We start from the raw sequence: 22,489 nt of genomic DNA, 5'->3' as shown, positions 1-22,489 counted from the left end.
TGAGACGTTAAGACTTGGACTTTTGGGTTAATGCTAGAGTTAGCTAAGACTTTGGGGGACTGTTAGAAAGGCATGGTTGTGTTTTGAAATGTGAGGACATGAGATTTGGAGAGGGGCCAGGGGCAGAATGATATGGTTTGACTGTGTCCCCACCTAAATCTCAGCTTAAATTTTAGTTCCCATAATCCCCATGTGTTACGAGAGGGACCTGGTGGGAGGTATTAATAATGGTTATCTCCATGATGTTCTGATGACAGTGAACGAGTTCTCATAAGATCTGATGCTTTTATAAGGGACTTTTCCCTCACTTCACTCTGTACTTCTCTTTGCAGCCACCATGTAAAGAAGGACGTGTTTCCTTCCCCTTTTGCCAAAGTTGTAAGTTTCTTGAGTCCTCCCCAGCCATGCTGAACTGTGCGTCAATTACACCTCTTTCCTTTATAAATTACCCAGTCTCGGGTATGTGCTTATAGCAGCATGAGAACAGACTAATACAGTGAGATGAACTGAGTTCTATGATACTGTGAGCAACTATAAGTAAATGCTGAAAAATGTGTTTCACTAAACAGTGTAACTCATTGGAGCCTAGGCTTTGGAAACTCACCGACTGAGAATATACAAAGGGACAGAGTAAGGCTCTGCACAGATAATTGTGCAGATTTGGGACTACGAGGGCATGTATCAGGCAGAACCATGGGAGACAGTCACCATGGTTAGTGCCTGGGGCGGCTGCAGCATGTGTGCTCTTAGACAGGCAACAAGAAATCAGACGTGGCAGTGTGTGCTGGAACAGCTCTGAGCCCATGGGAGTGGGCTTGTCCCAGAGCCCCTGTTTGGGAGGACCTATAATATTTACACAGAGTTAAAGTTAAAGTTCCAACATGAGCAGATGAGGAACAGAGTCAGGGTAAAGAGGGTCACGTATATTGTATTTAAAGTGTCTGTATGTCTCTCTTCCCCACTCTTAGTGACTAGAAATCGAAACACATAGAGCTTAGCACAGGAGCTGGAATGCATTGCATGCTCAATACATTTTAGTTAAACTTGCGGGTATATTTTATCTTACATTACTGTGTTCTTGTTTAGATGAAGGGTGCAAATTCCTTTGTAGATAGCTTTCTAGAACTTGACGGCAAAATATAAATTAAAAGCTGAGTACAAGGAGAATTCAATACTGAGATAGAAGAATGAAAAATTCACATTGCAGATTAAAATGAGGTTTAAACTACTACTCCCTAAAGTGTTTATGGTGAAATAAGGTAGTTCTATATGAAGCCCAATCTCATATAAATCCAGTGACCATAAATGTGGTCCTAATACTTTTAATTGCATGTGATTAAAATCAAGAATGTAGATTTAAAACAGAACTATGTACCAAAGGGCTAATTGAGTCTCTAATGTAGAAGAGAGGAGTTTTTGGTTTTTTTTGTATATACTTATTTTTAATTGTTATAGTGAAAATAATTCATGGAATCCTTTTGTAATGAAAAAGTAGAAGAGAAACAAAATGATTCTGTATCTTGTAGAATTACAATTTAATGCTTTGTTTTTTCCATATAATATCCATCCTTCAATCTTCAGAGTTGTCTGCGTCAGGAAACACATGGAGTAATTCAGATATGCTCCCTACCCTCAAGGGGACTATATAAAGACACATGTCTAAGATACTTGAAGTAAGAACAAGAATGAAGTGACTTCAAAGACATTGTCTGAGACTAGCTCCCCAAGGTCAGGCACCATGTTGTTTCCGTGTTATGAATAGTTCCTTAGTACATTCAAAAGACTTAGTGCTAATTTATGGTGGGCATGATCATCTGTTCACACAGCTATTATTCCTTTGAACGTGTGTGTAAAATTCAGTGTCCAGCATTGCTGTCAAACTGCTGTTGCTGAGTCCCTGAGTTTCGAAATATTACCTTATTTTACTTACTCTTATAGGCTCTAAAGCAGAGGAAAAGGAGTTAGCTGCATTTTTAAGGCTTGGAAATGTTATGCCAGTGAAAGATGTTTGATACCTGTATAGTAAGGAGTAAATTGCTCCTTTCCTTTGATCTCATGTGTGGAAATGTGCCCATTTGGGTCCGTTCCAAAATCAGAGAGCCATTTGGGGTTATTAAAATCCAACTAAAGTGTCAACTGGAATGTGACTTTGAAAGAAAGCTGCTTGTAATACACATGTTAGGTTACCTTTGAGGCATAATAATAATAGTAAACAACAAAACGAGCCATTAGGAAACATCAGTGAACGATTTAGGCCTTGACACAGAGACAAAAGGCCTCAGATGTTTGTACACAGTGGTTACCTTAATCAGAAACAAATTCTAATGGTTTGATACATCCAAATGCTTCTCTACATTTGGGTGCAGATGACTTGAGCACTGAAAAACAGACATGTATATCTAAGGGGAAAGGAACTACTACATATGGTTAATAATACATACATGTGTGATTTGGCAAATGTTTGCATTATGTTAAATATGAGTGTCAAAGGATAATTTCTATTTTGCCAGTTTAATCTGAAGTAACTCCTCTTTACTTTTGTGTTTATTTTCTTTTTGTGAATTTGCTACATTGAAGTACATTTAAAAGTAGGAAGAGATAGTGAAGGACAATTTATCTCCCTGCCGTGTGATAATCTGTTAGATCAGCATTGTTCTGTAAGTCTTACAATAAAAATTGTTTTTCTCACAGCAATGTTCACATTTGATTAAGTTACATGTAAGATTTTCAAGTAAAGATGACAGCGTTTCAAAGACAAATATTTTTAATATACTGACTATAGAAATTTAGGAAAACAATTTTGGAACTAAAATAGAGTTTTTAAAGTATAAGATCTTATAGACTATGTAAATGATCACACTTTTCTGTGACTCAGTGTAGCAGGAATTGAAATTCTGTGCTGTGGAGTGTAGATGTAACTTTCACTTTTTTATAGAGTCCTTATACGGTAAGTGATCTGCCAGTTTATAATTATAGACACTTCCACATCTCCACGCCATTAAAAACGTGGGTACAGAGACATTTCAGAAGGCATAAAAATGGCCACAATTCAACTTGACTGGATTTGGCCTACGGGAATTATAAGACTTCCCAAACAAACAAAAATTGTTCTAATTACGAAACAAAAGTTAACGTTGCAACGTTTACTATTAAATGTAGGTAATTTCAAAACTCAAAATCGATTTCACATAAACCGTCATCAGAACGTGTGTACTGCCATGTCAATTAACTGCTGCATCTAAAAATAACTTTGAATTTCCAAAAAGCCAGTACAAAAGGGAAGGCTTGGTGAACTGGAAAGGTGTCAGGCAGATTACAAACAAATACCTTTCTTAAAATTGATCTTGACCTGAATAACCCACAAAGAACTTCTGATGTGGTTCCAGATCCACAGAATAAAATAGAAAACAATTTTCATGGTGCAAGTGTTCCAAAATTGTCCTATACTGGATTAGAGGATGTTCTGATTACAAATATATTTCATGATCATGGATGGGGTCTGAAAAGGAGGCAGGGTAATGGCTGTCTGAGGCTGGAAAACATGAGATTGGTCAGGCAAATGTGCTAGTCTTAAGATAAATGTATACTGTTGAAGTACTTTTTGGGATGTAGTCATTCTGCAGATGGCATTCAATCCAAGATCCAGTCACCAAATCATGACCAGCTGAAAAAGTAGTCTAAGAATTCACAAAAGTGGAATAAAAATGACATGACAAACAATAGCTAGAAGTGATTCCTTATAACTCATAATCTCACTTCAAGACATCATGCAATTTTTACAGATAATAGGGAATTCTTTCATTTCATTCCCTAGCCCCCAAATATTTAATTATGGCCACATGAAATAAACTGTGTTTTGATTGAAGGGAATCCAACTTCTGAATCTGTCAAAGATGCTAGAGATTAGGGGGCAAGACTAAAATTCTCTTTAGGAATGAGTTTTGTTTTGTTTTGGTGTTTCCAGATTTGCAGTCAGCATATTGTCTGCCTCCCACCCTTGCTCTAATCCCCAGCCCTTCTTACTCTGACAGCTGAGCCTTTGTAACTCCTGCCTTTGGATAAAGCTGAGCATTGGCTCTGGGAACAAATTCTGCTCTGTGGTGCGGAGACCGATTGTAAGGAGCTCCAGACCAGAAGTTTACCAGTTTAATATTAAACTGTTGGTTCTATCTTACACTCTCATGCAGTCCCTAATTCCCCAGACACTAAATTCCCTTGTTTTAAAACTCAATTTCCCAAGTGGCTGAATATCTATGTTGCTGAATTTTTACACTATTGGAATGACCTATATTAGTCTTGTTATAAGCTAATTCCTCTTTTGCTCTATTTAGATGTGCATCTTGGCTCTTGGAATCTATTGGACTTTAACACACGGTATTTGTTTCTATCTAATGCTCTTGAACTTAAATACTTTATTTAAGATTAAGGCACTAAATGTTACGCAATTTGTGTGGGGACTAACATTTCCAACTGCTGACTTCACTGTAGGAATTTGCTCAGCACTACTCTGGCCTTTTCAAAGAAGATGTTCCAGTGGGTCATTCCGTTTCTTGTCAGAAGAGCTCTCCAACCTCCTGTCTGAGGGACCCTATGCCTGACTGTGGAATGCTAGGAGGTCTAGGGAAAAGTTCAGGGCTCCTCCCTTCACATGCCAACTTTACCTTCATCTTTTTGTTTTCAGCCTATAGATTAATTTATTCTTTACCATACCTGTGTTTCTGAGTCCTGACTTTCTGCAGTTCCATTTAAAAATATATTGTATGTGATGATATAGATTCCCAACTGTATGGACTGGGGTGAGGAACCCAGGGGTCTACCAATTTTGTACATAGACTTTTAGCCAATTGTTTTCTGACCTGTGTCTCAGCCTTAACTTTTTCAGCATAGGATCTGAGCAGAAAGTATGCCTCACTCACACCTGCTATTTCTCTTCTCTAGGCACTTTCAGTTGTACCTTATTTTGCCTGCTAAGTCAAACTTCATAGAATGAATTCAAATGAATTCAGATTTCTTGTCTGTTATGAGTTATTTCTTATTCTGTTTTTTCTTTGTGGTGGGGGATGAGGAGTAAGTGAGTAGCTTTATGTCTTTAAAGTATTTTTCTTGGGGTTTCAAGTGGAAGAGAAGATAAATGCTTGTGGTCAATCTGCCTCATTTAGTCTTCATGCATGATTTTTTAGACCTTATCCTCATGCCAGTTTTCTCAAAGTGTGTTTAGTGGGGTGTTAATAGTTGTGATAAAAAAAAAAAAGAAAAAGTCATTCTGTGGTCAAAAATGCTGAGGAAAAACTGGGTCACACTAAGCTAACCAGCTTCTTTAGTGTAAGGGCTTTTGGGATTATTTAATATACTAATATTATTATCTGAGAACCCATAAGGTGGAGGCATATTCAGTATTTCTCAAACCACAAAACCTGTTTTCACCAAATTAGAACATTAAATGTTAATGTAGGAAATGCTAATCAAAATACTTCAAACTCTAACTTAGCTTAGTTCTTAAAGGCTAGTAATAAACTCCCTGACATGGGGGTTTATTGCAAAGAACACGAAAGAGTTTATGGGACAACATCTCTTTTTTAGCCACACTGACATTCTAGGTTTCAGTATCGCAAAGGCTGGGTAGTAGAGCTGCCTTATGGAGTCATAATAGCAGTTCAACATAAGTTACTTTCACTGTTTGTTGACCCTCCACTTAATTATCCTTCTTAAGAGAGAGACCCTGATTTAATTGGTGTTATCACCATTCAATATAGGGTACTGCCTTTGAAACAGGATTTTGTACCAAGTCATCTCAGAAAAGACTGGGTTCCCTCATGACCAATGAATTCATTCTCACTGGGCACTGATCTCTAATCTAATCAGCTAGTAGCAGAGGGTAGAATTCACTTACAGATGATTGAATGAGCACTAATCATTTTACACAAAAAGAACTGTTGGAAACTACGTTTCTAAAAAAGGAATGTAGGAATCTGTGACTCATCTTCAGCACAGGGTCATTGAAAGATTTTTAAATGACAACACCGAATTTGAAATACAGGAACATTCTCCTGGTGGGAGGTAAGAAGGATGGATGCAAGTAGTTGACACTGGAGGCTCTGAGATAAAAATATTGCAATAGCTGAGGGCAAACAAATGATAGGGAAGGAGAGACCCTCCTCCCCATCTTGTTCATTTGCCATCCCACACACTGTTTACCTGAATCCTTGACCTGCTCCTCAGGGGCCTTTCTCCAACTGTCCTTCTCTGTCCTGTATTTTTATTCTATCTCTTGGTATTGATTCTTTCCCCTCTGTTTAAAAACGTTCCAGTCTTTCCTCCTTTAAATCCAATATCTTTATCCCTTTCTTATTTTAATTTATTGAAAGTTGTTATCATTACCCTTTCTATACCTTCCTATACCTCTTCAATGTAGTCTAGTCTAATTCTTGCCCCAACATTTTACCGAAACCACTCTTAAGATGATCCGAAAAGACTCCCCTGTTTCCTGCCAAAAATAATATTTTGAAATCCTCACCTTCATAGATCTATTACATTTAACAACACTGACCCTGTCTCTCTCTCTCCTTTTCACAAATGGTTACTCTGTGGCTTTCCATGGCATCACCTTCTACTAGAGTTTTCCTGCTATTAGTTTATGTTCTAAGTTCAAATGCTCCTATTTCTCCAGACTTTGCTTAAATATTGGTGTTTCCAGGAGTTTCTTTCTCAGCCACTCTACTCACTTTCTCTGGATGATCTATTTTCTTTTCTTTTTTCTTTCTTTGGAAGTTAAAAACATAACCTGCATGACCTCACACATACAGTGGGCACAGGGCAAAGACTTATTTAATTCACTCAGTGGGAACAGCAGGAGGCAAAGCCGGCTCAGAGGAGGATTCAGGGCTAAGTGCCGACAGCCCTTGAGAGATCGCGCAATGGATTAAGGTGGGAAAGAAGAGGTGGGTTGTCGATGACGTGCAGGCAATGCAGCCGTCACCACTTGCCATCTTCTCTGCCACAAGGAATACACTTGCACCTCTACCAAAACTCTGCAGTTCACACAGGATGTCAATGAGTCTGGGCTCTGTGGATGATCTATTTTCATGGTTTCAACTACGACCTATTTGCTGATGATTCTCTGTGCTATCTGTCATCCCTACCTGTCACTCCAGTGTCATATTTGTATATCCAACTGCCCATTGGAGATCTCCACCTGGATGTCCTACAGGCAACTCGAACACAACATGTTCAAAATTGAACTCATCATCTTTTCCTAAGATGGTGCCTTTTCAGTCATTCTCTCTCTCAATTGCCAGTTTCGCTCCCTAATCCATCACTCAGGTTAGGAGTCATCTTTGATTCTTCCTACTCCCGCATGCCACAAATAACATCTACAGTATCATTTAAAACCAGGCTTGCTTTTGTCCACATCTCTCTTATACTTGCTGTCTCTGTCCTGGTTTGGGTGGAAGTTTACCGTCTGTCACCTGACTTCTAGAAAAAAATCCCCTAAGTTCTCTAACTTGGTCTTCTTCAAATTTTCCTTCCTCACTGTTATTAGTCTTAACTGTTTGAAACAAAACTATGACCATCTCACTGCTCTCCTGAAAACCTTTCAGTGGGTCTTCATCACCTACAGGATCATCCAGCTCTTACCATGATCTTGCCCTCACCTACTTTTTTCACATTCTTTTGTGATTTATATTCTACTATATACAGGATTGCCTGTGATTATGAGAACATCAGGTGTTTCACGGCTACTTTGGTTCACATTATCCTCTGGGGTTGCAATGGCCTTCCTTCCACCATTAGTCTATTACCTTGATTAAATCAAGTCCTGTTCATCCTTCAACAATTAACTTGGATGGTAATTCAAGGAGAAATACTTAATCCTCAGATTGAGTGGCTCTTCTCGGTATTTCACATTATCTTATTCATATATCTGATGTGCTATGGAAAGTATTGTTTCATAATATGGGTTTTTAGGCCTGACCCTGATTGCAATGTCCTGAGGGCATAGAGCACATTGTATTTATTTTGATATTACTACTGTTTAGCTCAATAACTGGACTCACAAAATAAATGTTGAATGATTTACTAAAGGAATAAACAAGGTCAAGGCAGTTGGAATGTGGTGTAGGAGAAAGACGTGGATAACATATAGCATGTAAACAGGATTTGGTAACTGGCTGGTTAGGGGTTGTGAAGGGACTGGAGAAAGATAAGCAAAAGTCGAAGATGGCTCTAGTTTATAAATGGCAGTGTGATAGAGTAAATTAGGGAATACTAGAGGGGAGGAAAGTTTAAAGGAAATATTAATTCTTCCTTTAAGGACATGTTGGTTTTGAGATACTTACGGGAGTCCTGTAAAATGCTCTTCTAACTCACTTTACAGCAGTAGTACAATGCTTACATAGAGTAGATACTCAAAAATATCTATATCTATTGAATTAAATTTCCATACTAATTCATTAAAAGTAGCCATGCTGAAAGTTAAATTCTGGGTTCTTCTATATCAGCTAACTATGTTAAATTTGGATCTTTTGGTTTTTTTTTCCCTAAGAGTCATTATTTCAGTTTTTTTTTTTTTTTTTTTTTTACCAGATGAATTTAAAATTTCTTTTTTTAAATGTTTAAATTGTGGTTAGATAGTAAACTTGTAAAGTTTAAAGGAGAAAGTAAAACACTTTATTTCTAGGCCAAATAATCTTTTGCTTATTAAATTAAGATTAAATAATAAAGATTATAGCGTTAAGATAAATTAATAGAGGGAAACCATCTCTGACAAAGAACCAAAACTCCCTTCTTTTCTTCTTTCTATAATACCAGAATCAAAGGAAACCTGCTGGTATGAGTGGCAGTTTGATGCCAGATGTTTCTTGTTGACTGAGTCAAAAGCTGTAGCTACATTTGCCAAAAATGGAAGATATTATATAAGGTCTGCATAATCTATTAGACTAATGAATAATAACATATCAATTGGTTGTGGATATTTCCCTTCTGCAGTCAGGTTTGTGTTGATACCATTATTGTATTTTTTCCAGGTTTTAGCTTGTTCACAGTAGGTGTTTGCCACATAACCGAAGGCACCGTCCAAAATTTCTCTTGGGCAAGAGCTACCTGGATCCTGTTTGTTGTCCTGTGTAAACATTGGGAAAACGTAATCCATTTCCACTCATAAAAAGAAACACCTGCTTTTCCAATCAGCAGGAATATGTTAGTCAAAATTGATGCACACCAGTTGGGAAATTGTTTATAGATTCTTGGTGGCAACATATTCTCTTTTGGTGCCTTGACAGATGAAGGAAACACCTCAAGACCTTTAATCTCACCTATGGCGGTAAGAGCTCACTGAAGCAAGTTTGTTATGTCTATGACAGAATTCTAACCACAAACCAAAGAAAAAAACATCAGTATCTTACTGTAATGATTATACCAACCCTTCTCAGGTATCCTTGAATCTATTGTGGGAATAGTTTAGTTGAACATCAGAAGATAAAAGTCCCCCAAGCCAGAATTGTTATGGTTCTAACACTTTTTTTTTTTCAACTCTTGCTAGTATTTTACGGTAAGCTTTATTTGCCAGGCTCATAAGATGAGCACAAAGGGGAAAAAAGATTATCAACAGAATTTTTGCCCTTTAAGTTTTTAGACATGAGACTAGTCATCAACTTTTTTTTCAGCTTGCTACATTCATTATCAAACCATCCTCTATAAAGAGTTTTAGATTTTTTTTAGATTGCTTGTAATAAGCTAACATTGCTGTTACATCACTCTTAAGATGTTAGGTGATGGTTTAGAAAGATTATAAGATGTCAGTGTCAGCTCTAGAGACTTCCTGAGGTACAAGCGGTACAAATTGTTCAAGAGTTAAGCAATAATTATGCCTAAGTGATGAATGAATTTAGAGACTTTATGATGAAGGGAGTCTGAGAAAGATGATCATATCAGCTTATGTAGTGACTGGAAAGGCAAATGCTCCCAGAAGCTTATTTTAGCTTAAACATTAAAACTTCAAAATAGAGAACACTACTCTGAAATCAATTAAGATAATCTGGGGGAGACTTACATGGCTTGCTATCAAGACTGCCTACATCAGAAATAGACTCAAGAAAAAGCGAGTTGCATGTGATAATTACACTCCAAAAACTATAAAGTCAAATAAGCAAAATGATTTTACCTGACATGCTTGAAGCATTGTTACTATGCAACTTAACAATAATTTTAATCAGTAATAATTATAAGCCAATATTCTAGTGCTGATGGTTCAAAGAGCCTTTTTTGTAGTTTCTGTTTTTAACTGGAGACATGCTGAAATTATTAGAGGACATTTTCCTCTTTAGACTCTCTGAGGACTAAAGCTAAAAAAGAAAAGTGGACACCTTTCCACAAAAATATGAATTGAAGACATATTATGTAATAATAACTAAATAAACAAATAAAAAATCTTTCTAAAAGATGAACAAAATCAATCTATATGCTTTCAAAAGCCCTGTTTTCTGTGGGTTTGGCAACTACTGGCTTGCTTTTTTAGCCAGCTGTGATCCTGAGCTGGCTCAGCTGCAAGATCTTTGCTTCCTTCTCTTCCAGGCTACTGCCTTTGCATTTCTAAGTCTTGACTTTTGCAAATAGGATAAGTACTCTAAAGGTTGTATATTTTCTTGTGGAAGACATTAGTAGACACACAGTATCCTACAGCTTAAAATCTGTTCTGCAACAGCATGATCCAGCTTCAAGCTGCTAGGTCAAAATTTAAAATGTCATGTTCTGTACTGTGGCTGCAGGCTTTCACTTCTCTGAAATGCAGTTCCATTTGGTCATATTAAAGGATAATGTAAATCCACCTGTCAATCATACAGAGCAACTACTGCAGTGTCAGCAACATTTTTACTATTTGTAAGACTCTTGGGACCAAGATGGTTTTTTTGTTTTTGTTTTTTGTTTTTGTTTTTTCTTTGAGATGGAGTCTTGCTCTGTCACCTAGGCTGGAGTGCAGTGGTGGCTATCTCAGCTCATTGCAACCTCTACTTCCCAGGTTCAAGTGATTCTCCTGCCTCTGTCTCCCCGGTAGCTGGGACTGCAGGCACATACCACCACACTCGGCTAAATTTTGTATATTTAGTAGAAGAGTATTTTCACCATGCTGGCAGGCTGGTCTCAAACTCCTGACTTCAAGAGATCCACCTGCCTTGGCCTCCCAAAGTCCTGGGATTACAGGTGTGAGTTACCGCACCCGGCCCACCAAGATGGATTCTGACAGTCAGCTAAGGGCTGAAAAACAGAATCAGAAGGAAACTTTAGTTGTCACCTCACTAGCCAACCCACTAATAAATGCATCCTGGTTTACAAAAGAAGGCAAGCAAGAAAGAATGAATCAATATCTGATAGAAAGATAAAATGAGGCCCTTTTCATCTCAGTTTCAGCTGAATCTCCTGAAATCTACAACAAATAACAGAAGCCAAGAAAACTCATATTCCAAGAAATTTCTGGACAACCTATGCAAGACTTAGAAAAGTATGGACAAAATCCAGTTTTCCATATCCTTGTCTCACCAAAAGAGTTGTGAGACAAAGAGGAAGGGATGGAATTTCTGTGTGAGCTTTCCAATGTTTTGGGGCCCTCTTCCCCATTGGGGTGTGGTTTTATTTTTGCCTTAAGCCAAGTGAGAGGAGCCTTCAAGAGAGCTGAACACATGTCTCTTGGGGTTTGGGAAACATTAGAACTGGTATGATACACTGTGGCTACAGATCAGCTTTAGAGTGGCAGAGAGAGTGAGAGAGAAAGCTTCACTGGGAACTAACTGTATTTCCAGCAACAACAGAGCAACAATGCATTAATATTTCTGTAGATCAAGTGTATTTATTTCTATAGTTGAAAGTATAGCAAGCCTAGTGCTATTTTGAATATTTTCCAAAAGGATGCCTGGAGGAGCAACGTGATCCTCAACAGAGTGATGGACAGTTGGATACCAAAGAGCCAAAAAAGGGATCTAGTTAGAGGAGAGGTATTACTGCCGTCAAGGAAGTTGGAGCCAGAAAGTTCCACTGGTGGGGAGCGGGCTCTAGAAGTAGCATGCTAGACTCAGAGAGCACATCACTGGGTTATGCTTGTACTAGTCAAATAAGACTCTTCTTGTCCTTAGCATCCCGTCTCTACTCTGATCAATGCAAAAAAAAGGTAGAAGAATAAAAGTAGAGAATGAAGATGGGGAAATGGCAAGTAAGTCTCTCCTACCTTCTCTCCCCTGATTTGGGCTTTTGAGACTGAGGGAAACCTGAGCTGGGGGAGGGAAATGACTTATGTAGTTATGACCCAGAATGGGACACTTTTAGTATTGATGTGATACTCCTATGCCTGAAGGTGACTGGAGACCTGTTGTTATCTGAAAGTGGTATTAAACTTATGGGTCCTGACCAAGATTTTTATTCAAGGGTTACGGAGGAAGCAATCCACAGAGGGTTCAAAAGGACAGGAGGAAAAAGAATAAAATTGTTTTAGGCTATCACCTTATCAGCTTAAACTTATTTATAGGTTAAAGATAAAATCATTTTCACTCTGGTGGGGGGGACCCTACTCAAAACACAGGTCCTCCTGTTATGCATTGGACTAGGCAATGAAAGAATGTCATTCCTTAGTTTAGCAAATTAAGTAGTCATGCTTTGCAAGCTGCTGCTACTGAAAAACTTTGCCACCTTTTTTTGGATGCAATTTCTGATAGGAAGGCTTGAAGTCTATTAGAGAAAATAAGTGCTCCCCAGGTTCCCATATTCCTGCCTGCATTGACCAATTGTCCCAGTTTTGAAGTGTCTAAACAAACATAAATTTTTTAACATCTCATTTGGTAGAGCTAAAGTTGTGGTTACTATATGCCTTGGCTGAGTGATGATGAACATATCATTTAATCTCCATCTGACATTGTTTTTTGTTTCATGCAAAATAAGACTGACAATACAATTAAAGATACAACAAACAATTAAAAAAATCAAAAGCTGTAAAACTCAGAGAGCCAGCATAAATACCTCATGGAAATGACATCCACACTTTCCCTGCAGAAACTCTTTGTAACGCCCCATTGTTATAGTGAATGTGTCAACTACTTCATAGCCATATGTTTTTGCAGCATCCAGAATAATCACATTTTCTTTCCATAAGTTCTGTACTTCACTCTGATTGGAAAGCAAAAGATTTAAAATTTTTATTAATAGAGGATTGTTTTATGATTCAATAACTTAGGTGGAAATTATGTAAATGTCTTTTTTCCTGGGATTAGTCATAGTGTAAGATAAGGAATTTCACATGCATTTCTTCAATAAACATGTGTTCTTTTTTTTAATTCAAAATATACATGTAATCATTTATGTATAAAACAGCAATATCTATAGTGGCATGCAGTTTTGAAATTCTTCAGTAAAAAGTGGTTAAATTTATTGCCCACAAAGACTCATAAAATATCTAAAATTCTCAATTTAAAAATTAACATTACTGCCTAAAGCAATCTACAGATTTAATGCTATTCCTATCAAATTACAAATGCTATTTTTTACAGAATTAGAGAAAACTATTCTAAAATTCATATGGAACCAAAAAAGAGTCCTAACAACCAAAACAATCCTAAAGAAAAAGAATAAAGCCAACACATCACATTATGTGACTTCAAACTATAAGACTACAGTGACCAAAACAGCATGGTTTGGGTATAAAAACAGACACATAGACCAATGAAGGAGAATAGAGAACCCAGAAAAAAGCTGCACCTCCAACCAACTTATTCCAACAAACTCAACAAAAATAAGCAATGGGAAAAGGACCCTCAATAAATAGTGCTGGGATAACTGGCTCTCTATATGCAAAATTATGAAACTGGATCCTTACCTATTACCATATATAAAAATTAACTCAAGATGGATTAAAGACTTAAATGTAAGACCTCAAACTATAAAAATCCTAGGAGAAAACTAGTAAATACCATTTTGGACACTGGCCTTTACAAAGAATTTATGACCAAGACCTTAAAAACAATTGTAATGAAACCAAAAACTGACAAGTGGCACCCAATTAAACTAAAGAGCTATGCACAGCAAAAGAAACTATCAACAGAGCAAACAGGCAATCTACAGAATGGGAGAATATGTTTGCAAACTATGGATCTGACAAAGTTCAAATATCTAGAATCCATAAGTAATTTAAATCAGCAAGTAGAAAACAAACAAACCCATTAAAAAGTGGTAGACACCTCTCAAAAGAAGACATATGATTTGAATATTTGTCCCCTCCAAATCTCATGTTGAAATGTGAACCCCAGTGTTGGAGGTGAGGCTTAGTGGGAGGTGTCTGGGTCATGGCAGGGGACCTTTCATGAACAGCTAGGTGCCTTCTCCACAGTAATGAGTTCACGCAAGATCTGGTTGTTTAAAATAATCTGGCACCTTCCCTCTCTCTCTCCTTCTCCCTCTCTCCTTATGTGACTCTTGTCATGTGGCACACTTGCTCTCCCTTAGCCTTCTGTCATGATTGTAAGCTTCCTGAAGCCTCACCAGAGCAGATGCTGGTGCCATGCTTCTTGTATAGTCTGCAGAACAGTGAGCCAAAATACCCCTTTCCTTTATAATTTGCCCAGTCACTGGTATTTCTTTATAGCAATGGAAAGTAGACTAATACAACATAGAAGCACCCAACAGACATGAAAAAATGTTAAATGCCACAAACCATCACAGAAATGCAAATCAAAATCACCATGAGATACTATCTTGAGCCCATCAGAATGGCTATTACTGAAAAGTGAAAAATTAACAGATGCTTGTGAGGCTGTGCAAAACAGGAATGGCTTATAAACTGTTGGTGGAAACATAAATTAATTTAACCACTGTGGAAAGCAGTTTGAAGGCTTCTTAAAGAACTAAAAATAGAACTACCATTTGAGCCAGCAATCCCATTACTTGATATGTATCCAAAAGAAAATAAATCATCCTACCAAAAAGACATGGATTTGTATGTTCATCACAGCACTATTCACAACAGAAAAGACATAGAACCAACCTAGGTGCTCATCAAAAGTGTATGAGATAAAGACAACGTGGTACGTATTTACCACAGAATACTACGCAGCTTAAAGAACAAAATCATGTCTTTTGCAGAAACATGGATGCACCTGGAGCCTTCCATCAGCTAAATAATGCAGAAACAGAAAATCAAATACTGCATCTCCTCACTTATGAGTGGGAGCTGAATACTGAATATGCATAAAGATAGAAACAATGGACACTGGGGTCTACAAGAAGTGGGAGGAAGGGAGAGGACAAAGGGTTGGAAAATTACCTGTTAGATATTATGCTTGCTACACTTACTTGTACACCAGGCATTTTTTGATGGTCTACCATGTGCTGAGAATTGTATTTGGCATTTGAGCTGTCAGTGTAAGCCAAACAAATTCCCTTAACCCACAACTCCCTTGTTGCTCTCACAATTACCATCCAGCAGAGGAGACAGACAGCCAAGGAGTATAGGTGCTGAGTGACATGAGTAAGGACATAAGACACTGTTACAGGAGCTCATGGCAGGAGCAGCCAACCCAGTCTAGTGTGTCAAGAGGTTTTCTCTGAAGAACTAGCATGTAAGCTAATGGTGGAGGAGTCAACTCCAAGTAGAAGGAGCAGGGATTTATTTCAAAGGTCTGGAGGTGACTGAGAGCATGGTGTGCTTGAGAAACTGAAATATGCTCAGCCTGACTGAGCTCAGTGGTGTTGTGAGTGTGAATGTGTGTGTGTGCACACACGCTTGTGTGCATATGCACTGGTCACAAGGGATAAAGTCTACAGAGAAAGACGGAAGCCAGCACCGAAAGGCTATATGAGCACATGATGAAAATTTTGAATTTGTTTTCTGCCTTCACTTGCAATCATCCCCTTTTCCTTTTTTCTGTTCTTTGCCCTTCCTCTTCTTTTCTCCTTCTGTCTTCACTCAGTTTGAAAAGATTGATGAGCACCATCAAAGTTCAGGTGGCAGTCATAATGTTTAACACAATATCTGGCACATAGTAAGTGCTGAGGAAATGTTTGCTGAGGTGAATTGATTCTGAATTGTAACCTAAGTATAAGCAAAGGCCACAAGTATGCCAATTACTGTGAGGAGCTGCAACCAAAGAGGCACAGTAGAGCTACTGGAGTCCTCAAGAATGAATTGTGGACCTCGACCTGTAGTCTTCAAATAACATTAAAGGGATTCAATCCATGGAAGACATTATCAAAGGTCCCCTCTCCTGATCCCCAATAGTCTTAAACCCTTTGGCTATCCCAGATGTTAAATGCCTCAACTCATTTTGAATTACCTTAACCCCTGCTAACTCCAAGATGCTGAATTTAGAGGCTGTACCTTGGCCACTTTCTACCAGTTCTCCTGTTTTTGCATCACAGAAGATCTGCTGTCCAGGCAGATACATTTTGGAGAAAAGAATTGGGGGGTCTTGTGTTCTGTGCTGCGGAAAGGTAGTAGCACTCAACAGAGACACAGAAATATAAATCTCAACCTCCTTACATGTTAAATGGACAGCTTCCTGTCTCCCCAATTCCCAGGGCTCACCAGAGTCATTACTCTGAAATTGCCCAATAATTCTGGCTGCTCCAGAAGTCCCATAGCTTAAGCAAGAGCAGCTGGTTCTCTTCCCTACAGATCCTATGTTTCTTTTCTTTTCTGAAACTTCTATTTAGTGCTGAGGCTAATTTACCCTCTTCTATAACAACTGGCCAGAGACCCCTACTCTTTTCATTGATTAATATCCAATTACAGGAAAAACCAATGGCACTACTTCAAACACTATTTTTAAAATAAAGCAATCAGTTTGAAATCATCTTAAAAAAGACCACTCTTTCCCAAAGGACTCATGATAGTGATAATTTTGTTTGTGGTTTCAGCATGAACCTGACAAAAGGAAATCCTTTTAATATAGCCTTTAAAAGTGTATGCAAAATTGGTGGGGTAAGACCCCTCAGCTCTTTATTTTTGCATAGTTCAACACTCTGTTTCCTCTTTTATTAAGTCAGTGGATTATTTACAACATATTTGTGGGCTATATGAAATTAATTATAATTTATGGAAAAAACATAACCCTTAAGTATATTCTCTTTTTTTTACTTTCATGAAGATAACTCAATATTATATAGTGCCTTATGGGTCTTTTTCCAGCAGGGATCCTTATAATTCACCTAGCCTAGAGGAAATGTGCTTACCTGTGTTAAGAAATGTACTCCATCCACTGGCAGATGAAATCCAATTCCCAAAGTTTTGATGATCACTAGGATATTGAGTAAATTTTCCCTGAATGAGATAATTATAATTCTAAAGTCAGTAACTTTAATTACACTTCTAGATGTTTGTTGTTTATATAAACAAATACCATTGAATTCTTTCAGAATGTGATAATTGGCAATATAAGACTAAATGCTCGTTTTATATATTTGATGTATATTATGGTTTTTTTAAAGATAGAGTTTTAGGTGTCAGACACATTTTGATCTTTACTAAATGTAAATCTGGATAATGAACAACCATATTGTGACTGGATACAAGACTATTCTATTTTAGTATTTTAAACTAGACTTTAAATACTTAATGCTAAATTATAAGTTGTTCTTTAAATAAAATCTGGATAAAACTCAAGTCACATCCATAGTAACTTTTTTGACTTAGAATACTAATGACAATTATTGTTACAGACATTTACCTCTTCAAAACCTTGTGAATAATTTGCAGGTGATTGGAATTAAGCCACTGAACTCCACCAACAACCAATACAGTCTGGACAGTATTCTCTAGGGGGCGTGATCTGAAATCCAGAAAGAAAAACAACACATGTTGCCCTAAAACAGAAGGTAAACAATGTAACTGCACTGCCTCACATTTCACTGTATCTGGCATCTTGATCATAAGACTCCTTGTAATTTCCAACTTGTTTTCTGCCCCCTTACTTGGTATCTAACCTTTTGAGCACATGTGATGTACAGTGAGCAGTTGAGCAGTGATGACTGCTCGTAGAACATCAGTTCTTTGTGGGCTTTGTGTCTTTCATTATGGTTTCATTGTACCTTTGCAACAGGTGTTCAAGTGCATTTTCAAATGTTGGTCTCAGTGAAGGGCTTATCCAGAACTGGGGATAGTAGGAATAACTGATCAAAGTCTTCCCACCATTGACGTTGTGATAGAATTTAGTGCCATGTACTTTCTGCCATTCCTGCAACGTTTCATTCAGCCTTTCAATAAGATAGTACATGATCCCTCTGTTGGTTGAATCTCCAATGAACAGAATCTATAAGTTAAAGAGAAAGCATTTGTTTAAAAGCTTATGTTTACATGGTACAGGAGATAGTTTAAAATAATGAAATTTTGAATATTCACAACACTACCTAATTGTTTGAAAGACAGTCCTTCAAACTTAGAAATAACATTCATTATATTCTCTCCAAACCTGTTCCTTTTCGTCTCTTCCATATTCTTAGTAATGCCATCATCTACTGACCCACTAACTCATATTTACCACTTGTTTCAGGTTATCTTCAATTTTTATATCTCCCTTATGCTCTTTACTTTCTCATTTAATCAGCTTAACAAGTTCTATTGATTCAAATAGGCATGAAGCATTTTAGTGCTCTAGGAATACTTAGGGATTTTCCAATCTTTTTATTTTATAGTTGTACAAACTGAGAATTCACAGAGGTAGCTCAATAGAGGTCATGTCTACTTCGTTCTGCCACAGAACCAGAATCTAATTTTCTGAACAGCAGTGCATGTCCCAGGGTGCCTATCCCAGTGCCATTTTCTCTCCAATGAAGCCTCTTAACCACATCCCCTCCTGCTCATTCCCAGTAGCACTGTTCATGCTTTCACTGCCTCCAACCTGCACCAGTGTAATACTCTCCTACTGGGTCTTCCTTCCTGTACAATGGCTGTCTTTTAATTCATTCTACACACAATATTGCTGCGATAAATTTCCAAATGTCTAGTTCTGGTCATCTCATTTGTGTGCTCAAAAACTTTACTGGTTCCTTGTTTCTTACAGAATCCTATAGGTTCCTCTCACATATACTGAGTTTTTATTGCGTATCAGTCTTTGCTAGGTGGAGATTTCACACAGGGTACTCACTTTTAATCTTCACAACTGTGAGGTGTGATTCAGTATCTCCTTTTCACAGATGAGAAATGTGAGGCTCAGGAAGATGGAGGACATAAATCTACTAAATGGAGAACCCAGGGTTCAAACCCAGGTCCTTTAAGTGCAAGGTGAAGGGCCCCATCCTCTTCATGCTTCCCTTTACGTAAACATGTTTTCTGCTAAACATGATTTGCATTCAACATCTGCTTTTTCTTATGTTAGTCTGTCTGCCTTGAAAGTTCTTCCCTCTGTAACCCCACTTGTCACCCTCCAGACCCTGTGTGAATGCTGTCTCATCCAGTGTCCCTAGCCACAATTACTTTTGCTGTTCTCTTTGATTTTATTACATTTTGACTGCCCTTACAGATTTTACAGAAGCCTCATGAAATTATGGCTTTTTGTGTCTGCTTCTTTTTTCTCACAGCCTATCAAGAAATATTTGAGGTCAGAGTCAATTTCTAATTCTAATTTTCCCCTATAGTTCCATGCATGCACTTTACAAATAAGTAGTGACTTGAAAGTCAAAGGGACTTTTGTCATAGACAATCCCTTCTAATGTCTTCGGATAAGATTTAATTCATTCTTCAGTTTTTTTCTTTCTTTTGAGATTTCTCTTTCCATTAGTCATGCACATGTTTTCTTCTGACTTTAACGGCAGGCATTGCCATCATTTCTCAGGTATTTCTGTATTTGTCTACCTGCAGAAAATTTAGTGAGAATCTGCAAAAGTTTAAAGTCTTTCCACGGTAAGTGTATCCAAGTAGCTGCGTGGAGAAATCTAGACAGCTTCTCTGATTTGCCTTCAGCTCAAGTAGTGTAATCCTAAGCATCATTAGGCTACCCCGAATAACAAGATTTCAAGGACTCAGTCATAGATCCTCTCAGCCAGGTTGCAATTGGAGCAATAACATTCCAGTGTAATAAAATAGTTTGTGAAATAACTTGAATTTCTTCTTTCTACATTCACCCTTTCACTATTTACATTTGATTTGCTTGCCTACATTTCTGATTTTTAAAGAGGAACATTGTATAATTAGGAATGCTCTTAATTTTAGATATCAGCAGTTATGCAACTCCATTAGTATTGGTTTGCTAGGGCTGCCATCAGGAAGTACCAGAGGCTGTGTGGCTTCAACAACAGAAATTATTTTTCTCATATTTCTGGAGGCTAGAAGTCCCAAGATCAAGTAGCTAGTAGGGTTAGTTCCTTCCAAGGCCCTCTCTGGCTTGTAGGTGGCTGTCTTTTCTTTGTGTCTTTCCTCTGTTTATGTCCTAATCTCTTCTTAAAGATCCCAGTCATATTGGATTAAGTAGGCCCCATATATAGGACCTCATTTTACCTTAATCAGCTCTTCAAGGGCCCTATCTCTAAATACAGACACATTATGAGGTACTGGGGGTTATAATGTCAATGTATGAATTTGGTGGAGGGGATACAATTCAGCCCTTTGAGAATACAATTCAAAGACCTTTGAGATGTTGTTTTAAACTAAATCGCCAGTATGGGTTTTTCTTGTAGTTTCTTTTCATTTCAGTATCAAGGTGCAGTCCCTCCTAGGGCATCCCCATGCAGCCAGCAAGCTCCCTACATATCTGTATTGTGGGCCATGCTGAGCAATACAAAGGCTGAGAAAAATCAAAGGAGGTATACATTACTGAGAAAAACAACAACATAATTCCTAGATTTCCAGTATTTTCTGTGTGTTTATATGTGAAAAGGCAGCCCACCAAAGCATGCCAGCAGCACAACAGTCCTGTTTCGGAATTCTTAGGTACTATTATTTATTACATAGATGATTTTAGACAAATTATGTGATCTCTCCAAGGGTTCATTTCATTATATGTACAGTGGGGAGAAACAGAGTTCCATGCTGGAGGACTTAAATGTGATTTTGAATACTTCTTATATTCTTGGCACAAAATGTATGTATGCACAAAATGAATGTATGCCACCTTGTTAGGCACTTGAAATTTGTTAGCTCCTCTAGAGAAAATGGCAGCAAAAATAGGAAATGTCTAAGTCACAGCTATTTCTCTTCTGCCCTACCAAACCTCCTCCTGATCTCCAGCAGGACTTGAAGGGTGGCTGGAAAGTTCTGTATGGAGGACTAGAAGAGAGATCGCCAACCTGAGCAAACCAATGCTCTCAGAATGGATCCCAGGTGACCCCATTGCTGATTAGTGACTAGCAAGAGCTACCTGAATGGGAGAAGGAAGCATCACCACTGTCATTTGCATGACAAGCTCTTCTAAGTCGCAAATATCTCAATAACAAATTTGAATCTAGCAGACATAGCACTGGGATTTCTAGAGGATTATGTTATTCTAGTGCCTTTCCATTCATGAAAGATGGAAATAATAAAGTATAACTACAATGAAAATTCAGTTGTAATTTTAATATTGATTGTTCTGTTGGAAAAGCAATTTTTGTAAGAGATTGATATTTCTAACTACAAGATGTCTAACTTCAAAATGTCAGCTTTTTAATGTGCATATCACACAATTTGAAAATGCTGTCAGGAATTGGCAGAGACACAACAACAAAAAAAGAGAATTTTAGACCAGTATCACTGATGAACATCAATGCAAAAATCCTCAATAAAATACTGGGAAACCAAATCCAGCAGCACATCAAAAAGCTTATCCACCATGATCAAGTGGGCTTCATCCCTGGGATGCAAGGCTGGTTCAACATACGCAAATCAATAAAAGTAATCTGTCATATAAACAGAACCAAAGACAAAAACCACATGATTGTCTCAATAGATGCAGAAAAGGCCTTTGACAAAATTCAACAGCACTTCATGCTAAAAACTCTCAATAAACTAGGTATTGATGGAATGTATCTCAAAATAATAAGAGCTATTTATGACAAACCCACAGCCAATATCATACTGAATGGGCAAAAACTGGAAGCATTCCCTTTGAAAACTGGCACAAGACAGGGATGCCCTCTCTCACCACTCCTATTCAACATAGTGTTGGAAGTTCTGCCCAGGGCAATCAGGCAAGAGAAAGAAATAAAGGGTATTCAATTAGGAAAAGAGGAAGCCAAATTGTCCCTGTTTGCAGGTGACATGATCATATATTTAGAAAACCCCGCTGTCTCAGCCCAAAATCTCCTTAAGCTGATAAGGAACTTCAGCAAAGTCTTGGGATACAAAATCAACGTGCAAAACTCACAAGCATTCCTATACACCAATAACAGACAGAGAGCCAAATCATGAGTGAACTCACGTTCACAATTGCTTCAAAGAGAATAAAATACCTAGCAATCCAATTTACAAGGGATGTGAAGGACCTCTTCAAGGAGAACTACAAACCACTGCTCAGCGAAATAAAAGAGGACACAAACAAATGGAAGAACA

General features: G+C 37.8%; 1 protein-coding gene across 2 annotated transcripts in view; it reads right to left on the bottom strand.

The window, feature by feature from the left end:
• Positions 1 to 22,489, bottom strand: part of CPED1 (cadherin-like and PC-esterase domain containing 1) — a 320,989-nt gene that overhangs the window by 15,724 nt on the left and 282,776 nt on the right. For both annotated transcript variants that reach the window (XM_011937391.1, XM_011937392.1), the window contains exons 19-22: positions 18,058 to 18,278; positions 17,697 to 17,798; positions 17,203 to 17,290; positions 13,000 to 13,146 (exon numbers count right to left, since the gene is read on the bottom strand). In XM_011937391.1, coding sequence (XP_011792781.1) covers positions 13,000 to 13,146; positions 17,203 to 17,290; positions 17,697 to 17,798; positions 18,058 to 18,278 — 558 coding nt within the window. The remainder of the gene's footprint in view (positions 1 to 12,999; positions 13,147 to 17,202; positions 17,291 to 17,696; positions 17,799 to 18,057; positions 18,279 to 22,489) is intronic.

Source organism: Colobus angolensis, unplaced genomic scaffold (assembly GCF_000951035.1).
Source record: "Colobus angolensis palliatus isolate OR3802 unplaced genomic scaffold, Cang.pa_1.0 Scaffold163, whole genome shotgun sequence".
NCBI classification, from domain to species: Eukaryota; Metazoa; Chordata; class Mammalia; order Primates; family Cercopithecidae; genus Colobus; species Colobus angolensis.
This window is presented reverse-complemented; position numbering and strand designations above follow the sequence as displayed.